The 8,356-nt window shown below is 55.3% G+C and overlaps 1 protein-coding gene across 1 annotated transcript; it reads right to left on the reverse strand.

Annotated features, from left to right (window-relative positions):
* Positions 1-372: 372 nt before the first annotated feature.
* On the reverse strand, positions 373-6,815 carry LOC147087085 (coatomer subunit alpha-like). The gene is made up of 4 exons (XM_085978101.1): positions 6,582-6,815; positions 6,347-6,470; positions 3,827-3,916; positions 373-518 (listed from the first exon to the last, which is right to left on the reverse strand). The coding sequence occupies exons 1-4, from the start codon at positions 6,798-6,800 to the stop codon at positions 388-390; spliced, it is 564 nt and encodes a 187-aa protein (XP_085834227.1). The 5' UTR covers positions 6,801-6,815; the 3' UTR covers positions 373-387.
* Positions 6,816-8,356: the final 1,541 nt, after the last annotated feature.

Below are 8,356 nucleotides of genomic sequence, written 5' to 3' on the forward strand. Positions count from 1 at the left end.
AGTACTGCCCCTCCCTCAGTACTGCCCCTCCCTCAGTACTGCCCCTCTGACAGTGCGGCGCTCCCTCAGTACTGCCCCTCCGACAGTGCGGCGCTCCCTCAGTACTGCCCCTCCGACAGTGCGGCGCTCCCTCAGTACTGCCCCTCCGACAGTGCGGCGCTCCCTCAGTACCACCCCTCCGACAGTGCGGCGCTCCCTCAGTACTGCCCCTCCCTCAGTACCGCCCCTCCGACAGTGCGGCGCTCCCTCAGTACCGCCCCTCCGACAGTGCGGCGCCCCCTCAGAACTGCACTGGCGAGTGTCAGCCTGGATTTTGTGCTCGCATCTCTGGAGTGGGACTTGAACCCGCGACCTTGTAACTCGGGAGGCACGAGTGAGCGTCAACAGTTAGCCACAGGTTTCCCTTACCAGTTCGGGTGGCAGTTCCAGATCTTCCTCCACATCCCAGCCTCCTCCCTCCTCCTGTCCTCGCCCCACTCCGTCCTCTCCGAACCCATCCGCTGCATCGACAAAGCCATCTGGAACCCGTAGGGGAGAAGGTTAAACTACTGGCCAAACTCTCCCCGCAGAAAGACCGCTCGGAACGGAACCGGAGATCTAACTGGTTCTTTGTGGGGCTCAGAACCACCACAACAACCAGCATTTATATAGAGCCTTCAATGTCCCAAGAGCTCGGGGCCCAGGCAGCTGAAGGCACGGCCGCCAATGGTGGAGCGATGGAAATCAGGGGATGCTCAAGAGGCCAGGATTGGAGGAGCGCAGAGATCTCGGAGGGTTGTAGGGGCTGGAGGAGGTTACAGAGATAGGGAGGGGTGTAGGGGCTGGAGGAGGTTACAGAGATAGGGAGGGGTGTAGGGGCTGGAGAAGGTTACAGAGATAGGGAGGGGTGCAGGGCTGGAGGAGGTTACAGAGATAGGGAGGGGTGTAGGGGCTGGAGGAGGTTACAGAGATAGGAAGGGGTGTAGGGGCTGGAGGAGGTTACAGTGATAGGGAGGGTTGTAGGGGGCTGGAGGTGGCTACAGAGATAGGGAGGGTTGTAGGGGCTGGAGGAGGTTACAGAGATAGGGAGGGGTGTAGGAGCTGGAGGAGGTTACAGGGATAAGGAGGAGTGTAGGGGCTGGAGGAGGTTACAGAGATAGGGAGGGGTGTAGGAGGTTACAGAGATAGGGAGGGTTGTAGGGGTTGCAGGAGGTTACAGAGATAGGGAGGGGTGTAGGAGCTGGAGGAGGTTACAGAGCTAGGGAGGAGTGTAGGGGCTGGAGGAGGTTACAGGGATAAGGAGGAGTGTAGGGGCTGGAGGAGGTTACAGAGATAGGGAGCGGTGTAGTGGCTGGAGGAGGTTACAGAGATAGGGAGGGGTGTAGGGCTGGAGGAGGTTACAGAGATAGGGAGGGGTGTAGGGGCTGGAGGAGGTTACAGAGATAGGGAGGGGTGTAGGAGCTGGAGGAGGTTACAGAGATAGGGAGGGTTGTAGGGGCTGGAGGAGGTTACAGAGATAGGGAGGGTTGCAGGAGGTTACAGAGATAGGGAGGGGTGTAAGGATGGAGGAGGTTACAGAGATAGGGAGGGGTGTAGGGGCTGGAGGAGGTTACAGAGATAGGGAGGGGTGTAGGGGCTGGAGGAGGTTACAGAGATAGGGAGGGTTGTAGGAGCTGGAGGTGTTTACAGAGATAGGGAGGGGTGTAGGGGCTGGAGGAGGTTACAGAGATAGGGAGGGGTGTAGGGGCTGGAGGAGGTTACAGAGATAGGGAGGGGTGTAGGGGCTGGAGGAGGTTACAGATAGGGAGGGGTGTTGGGGCTGGAGGAGGTTATAGATAGGGAGGGGTGTAGGAGCTGGAGGAGGTTACAGAGATAGGGAGGGTTGAAGGGTTTGGAGGAGGTTACAGAGATAGGGAGGGTAGGGTTGCAGGAGGTTACAGAGATAGGGAGGGTGTAGGATGGAGGAGGTTACAGAGATAGGGAGGGGTGTAGGGGCTGGAGGAGGTTACAGAGATAGGGAGGGGTGTAGGGGCTGGAGGAGGTTACAGAGATAGGGATGATTGTAGGGGCTGGAGGAGGTTAGAGATAGGGAGGGTTGTCGGGGCTGGAGGAGGTTACAGAGATAGGGAGGGGTGTTGGTGCTGGAGGAGGTTACAGAGATAGGGAGGGGTGTAGGGGCTGGAGGAGGTTACAGAGATAGGGAGGGGTGTAGGGGCTGGAGGAGGTTACAGAGATAGGGAGGGTGTAGGGGCTGGAGGAGGTTACAGAGATAGGGAGTGGTGTAGGTGCTGGAGGAGGTTACAGAGATAGGGAGGGTGTAGGGCTGAGGAGGTTACAGAGATAGGGAGGGGTGTAGGGGCTGAGGTAGATGGGAGGGGTGTAGGGGCTGGAGGAGGTTACAGAGATAGGGAGGGGTGTCGGGGCTGGAGGAGGTTACAGAGATAGGGAGGGTGTAGGGGCTGGAGGAGGTTACAGAGATAGGGAGGGTTGTAGGGGAGTTACAGAGATAGGGAGGGATGTAGGGCTGGAGGAGGTTACAGAGATAGGGAGGGGTGTAGGGGCTGGAGAAGGTTACAGAGATAGGGAGGGTTGTAGGGGGCTGGAGGAGGTTACAGAGATAGGGAGGGGTGTAGGGATGGAGGAGGTTACAGAGATAGGGAGGGTTGTAGGGGCTGGAGGAGGTTACAGCGATAGGAGGATTGTAGGGGCTGGAGGAGGTTACAGAGATAGGGAGGGTTGTAGGGGCTGGAGGAGGTTACAGAGATAGGGAGGGGGCAAGGGCCATGGAGTGATTTGAAAACAAGGATGAGAATTTTGAAATCGAGGTGTTGCTGGACTGGGAGCCAATGTGGGTCAGCGAGCACAGGGGGTGATGGGTGAACGGGACGAGTTCGGACAGGGCAGCAGAGACTTGGATGACCTCAAGTTTACGTAGGGTGGAATGTGGTAGGCCAGCCACGAGAGCAGAGAGCATTGGAACAGGCAATGACTATCTCCAACAAGCGAGAGTCTGACCACCGCCCCTTGACATTCAACGGCATTACCATCGCCGAATCCCCACCATCAACATCCTGGGGGTCACCATTGACCAGAAACTTAACTGGACCAGCCACATAAATACTGTGGCTACAAGAGCAGGTCAGAGGCTGGGAATTCTGTGGCGAGTGTCTCACCTCCTGACTCCCCAAAGCCTTTCTACCATCTACAAGGCACAAGTCAGGAGTGTGATGGAATACTCTCCACTTGCCTGGATGAGTGCAGCTCAAACAACACTCAAGAAGCTCGACACCATCCAGGACAAAGCAGCCCGCTTGATCGGCACCCCATCCACCACCTTAAACATTCACTCCCTCCACCACCGGCGCACCGTGGCTGCAGTGTGGACCATCAACAAGATGCACTGCAGCAACTCGCCAAGGCTTCTTCGGCAGCACCTCCCAAACCCGCGACCTCTTCCACCTAGAAGGACAAGGGCAGCAGGCGCATGGGAACACCACCACCTCCAAGTTCCCCTCCAAGTCACACCCCATCCTGACTTGGAAATATATCGGCCGTTCCTTCATCGCCGCTGGGTCAAAATCCTGGAACTCCCTCCCTAACAGCACTGTGGGAGTACCTTCACCACACGGACTGCAGCGGTTCAAGAAGGCGGCTCACCACCACCTTCTCAAGGGGCAACTAGGGATGGACAATAAATGCTGGGCCTTGCCAGCAACGCCCGCATCCCAGGAATCAGTGAAAAAAAGGGGACAATCGGGAAAATGCACAGGTACTGAACCGGTGCCGGAGCCTGTTAACTCATCTCTGTCCACCCCACACCCAGAGTATCTTGACCTCAAACACTCACCTTCATCCAATAGCAGTTCAGCATCTTCACCCCAACCGTCCGCTCCAGCGACTTCCATGGCAGGATCGACAGCTAACTGCCCGCCCTTTCCTAGACGGACACAAGGGGAGCAGAGAGATGCGTAAGGAATAGGAGTACTGCCTCACCGACAGTGCGGCGCTCCCTCAGTACTGCCCCTCCGACAGTGCGGCGCTCCCTCAGTACTGCCCCTCCGACAGTGCGGCGCTCCCTCAGTACTGCCCCTCCGACAGTGCGGCGCTCCCTCAGTACTGCCCCTCCGACAGTGCGGCGCTCCCTCAGTACCGCCCCTCCAACAGTGCGGCGCTCCCTCAGTACTGCCCCTCCGACAGTGCGGCGCTCCCTCAGTACTGCCCCTCCGACAGTGCGGCGCACCCTCAGTACTGCCCCTCCGACAGTGCGGCGCTCCCTCAGCACTGCACTGGAGTGTCAGTCTAGATTTTTGTGCTCAAGTCTCTGGAGTGGGACTTGAACCCTCAGTCTTCTGACTCAGAGGACAGAGGGCTACCCACTGAGACACAGCTGGTACCTGGCACTCCCCCCACCAGGGCTGAAACTGATACTGGGGTAGCAGACCGCAGTGATGTGATTCAAACCATCATTCTCACCCCTCCCATTGAACCCCCTCCCCTCAAGGTGCCGACTCTGGCTCGGAACAGACACTGAGGTACCAGTCCCCAGTGAGATCATTTCCCAATTGTCTCTTTACCCCTTTCACGCGCTTGAAGTTGCCAACTCGCACAAAGGTGCGGCGGTTGCGTGCGGCGTCAGACGCTTGCTTGCGATCCTCCTTCTACCACCCGCCGTACCCTGCTCCCGCCCCCCTCCCCTCCGCTGCTTAAACATCCACCGTACCCCGCCATCTCCTTCCTCACCCTAACCCTCCCCAACACCCGGGCCCCTCCCCCCAACATCTCCCTCCCTAGCCATCCTCCCACTCCACCTCCTGCCTCCCCTTCCCCCCCCCCCCCGCCCTCCCAACCAGTCTCGGATCCACTCCCAGCTCACACCGGTTATTCCTGGTCAGTCTCTGATCCAATTTCACAGCCGCTGCCCCTTGGTCAGTCTCAGATCCACTTCCATCTCACACCCATTATTCACGGCCAGTCTCTGATCCACTCCTACCTCTCACCCATTATTCACGGCCAGTCTTTGATCCACTTCCATTTCACACCCATTATTCACGGCCAGTCTCTGATCCACTTCCATTTCACACCCATTATTCACGGCCAGTCTCTGATCCACTTCCATTTCACACCCATTATTCACGGCCAGTCTCTGATCCACTCCCATCTCACACCCATTATTCACGGCCAGTCTCTGGTCCACTTCCAGCTCACCCCCATTATTCACGGCCAGTCTCTAATCCACTCCCATCTCACACCCATTATTCACGGCCAGTCTCTGATCCACTTCCATCTCACACCCATTATTCTCGGCCAGAATCTAATCCACTCACATCTCGCACCTATTATTCACGGCCAGTCGCTGATCCATTCCCACCTCACACCCATTATTCATGGCCAGTCTTTGATCCACATCCATTTCACACCCATTATTCACGGCCAGTCTCTGATCCACTTCCATCTCACACCCATTATTCACAGCCAGTCTCTGATCCACTCACATCTCACACCCATTATTCACGGCCAGTCGCTAATCCACTCCCATCTCATACCCATTATTCACGGCCAGTCTCTGATCCACTTCCATCTCACACCCATTATTCACAGCCAGTCTCTGATCCACTCACATCTCACACCCATTATTCACGGCCAGTCTCTGATCCACTTCCATTTCACCCCCATTATTCACGGCCAGTCTCTGATCCACTCCTACCTCACACCCATTATTCACGGCCAGTCTTTGATCCACATCCATTTCACACCCATTATTCACGGCCAGTCTCTGATCCACTTCCATCTCACACCCATTATTCTCGGCCAGAATCTAATCCACTCCCATCTCACACCCATTATTCACGGCCAGTCGCTAATCCACTTCCATCTCACACCCATTATTCACGGCCAGTCGCTAATCCACTCCCATCTCATACCCATTATTCATGGCCAGTCTCTGATCTACTTCCATTTCACCCCCATTATTCACGGCCAGTCTCTGATCCACTCCCACCTCACACCCATTATTCACGGCCAGTCTCTGATCCACTCCGACCTCTCACCCATTATTCAGGGCCAGTCTTTGATCCACTTCCATTTCACCCCCATTATTCACGGCCAGTCTCTGATCCATTCCCACCTCACACCCATTATTCAGGGCCAGTCTTTGATCCACTCCCATCTCATACCCATTATTCACGGCCAGTCTCTGATCCACTTCCATCTCACACCCATTATTCACGGCCAGTCTCTGATCCACTCCCATCTCACACCCGTTCTTCACCCCTCCTCCCCGTCTAACGCACTCCACCACCACCACCACCACCACCACACCCCCCCCCCCCAGAATCCAGCAATTCCCGAGTCCAGCCTCGGCACCTACCCTTCGATGCAATGCTCCCCTCGAAGAAGCCCTTGGAGACAGTCAGGAGCGGCCAGTTGGTATCGAGAGGCATGACGGGAGGTGGCGGCTGCAGCAGCTTGGCCTCAGGGTCGATCTCCGGCACCTGGGGCGGGGGAGGAAGGGGCGAGAGGTCCGAGGTCAAGGGTCAAGTTCAAACAGGGTCGAGACGGAAGAGAAGAGGAAATAAAGCCAAGATGGCGCGCTCTCCACTCACCGCTTCCTTTTCCGGGTCGAAGGTCGCCTTCAAGGCTTCGGCCTCTTCGTCCAGGCCGTGAGTGGCCGCAGTCAGATAGGCCAACGACTCTGTGAGGGGCAGGAGAGAGAGAAAGAGAGTGACCAAAGGGGTGGGATACTTGCCTTCATTAGCCAAGGCATAGAATATAAGAGCAGGGAGGTTATAACCTGGACATGAGTCTAGGTTCGGAATGGTCATGGCCCTGTGGGTAGTGGAGCGGGCCCAGGGGCCGTGTAGCCTGATCCTGCTCCTACTGTGTTCTAATTCTGTGTTAGATTTCAGGAGATGGTTTTATTCCTGTTCCTGGCTGGGGTGGAGATCGCCTTTACAGAAGGTAAGTACTGTAGAAAATATAGGGACAGAGTGATCTCCTGGAAGAAGTTCGATCGCCTAGATGGGTCGGAGAGGAATTTCCCAGATTTTTTTCTCCCGAATTGGCCATTGGGTCTTTATCTGGTTTTTCGCCTCTCCCGGGAGATCACATGGGTTCGGGTGGATGCAGAGTGATAGAAGATTTGAGGTTAGGATCAGATCAGCCATGATCTTATTGAATGGTGGAGCAGGCTCGAGGGGCCGATTGGCCTACTCCTGCTCCTATTTCTTATGTTATTATGTTCTTATGACAGAGATGAGGAGGAATTTCTTCACCCAGAGAGTGGTGAACCTGTGGAATTCTCTACCACAGAGGGCAGTTGAGGCCAATTCATTAAATATATTCAAGAAGGAGTTGGATATATTTCTTGAGGCTAAAGGGATCAAGGGATATGGGGAGAAGGCAGGGACAGGGTACTGAATTTGGATGATCAGCCATGATCTCATTGAATTTGTGACTGGAAGCCTGTGGCCAGTGAGGTACCACAGGGATCGGTGCTGGGTCCCTTGCTGTTTGTGGTCTACATTAATGACTTGGATATGAGTGTAAAAGGTATGATCAGTAAGTTCGCGGATTATACAAAAATTGGTAGGGTGGTAAATAGCGAGGAGGGTAGCCTCAGTCTGCAGGACGATATAGATGGGTTGGTCAGATGGGCAGACCAGTGGCAAATGGAATTTAACCCGGAAAAGTGCGAGGTGATGCACTTTGGGGGGACTAACAAGGCAAGGGAATACACAATGAATGGTAAGACCCTAGGCAAGACGGAGGGTCAGAGGGATCTGGGTGTGCAAGTACACAGATCCCTGAAGGCGGCGGAACAGGTGGATAAGGTGGTAAAAAAGGCCTTCATTAGCCGAGGCATAGAATATAAGAGCAGGGAGGTTATGATGGAGCTGTACAAAACGCTAGTTAGGCCACAGCTGGAATACTGTGTGCAGTTCTGGTCGCCACACTACAGGAAGGATGTGATCGCTTTGGAGAGGGTGCAGAGGAGATTCACCAGGATGTTACCAGGGCTGGAGCGCTTCAGCTATGAAGAGAGACTGGGCAGATTGGGTTTGTTTTCCTTGGAGCAGAGGAGGCTGAGGGGGGGACATGATTGAGGTGTACAAAATGATGAGGGGCATAGATAGGATGGATACTGAGGAGCTTTTTCCCTTAGTAGAAGGGTCAATAACTAGGGGGCATAGATTCAAGGTAAAGGGCGGGAGGTTTAGAGGGGATTTGAGGAGGAACTTTTTCACCCAGAGGGTGGTTGGAGTCTGGAACTCACTGCCTGAAAGGGTGGTAGAGGCAGGAACCCTCACAACATTGAAGAAGCATTTGGATGAGCACTTGAAATGCCATTGCATACAAGGCTACGGACCAAGTGCTGGAA

Source organism: Somniosus microcephalus, unplaced genomic scaffold (assembly GCF_052327205.1).
Source record: "Somniosus microcephalus isolate GS21.2 unplaced genomic scaffold, FLI_Smic_1.0 unresolved_chr6, whole genome shotgun sequence".
Lineage (NCBI taxonomy): Eukaryota > Metazoa > Chordata > Chondrichthyes > Squaliformes > Somniosidae > Somniosus > Somniosus microcephalus.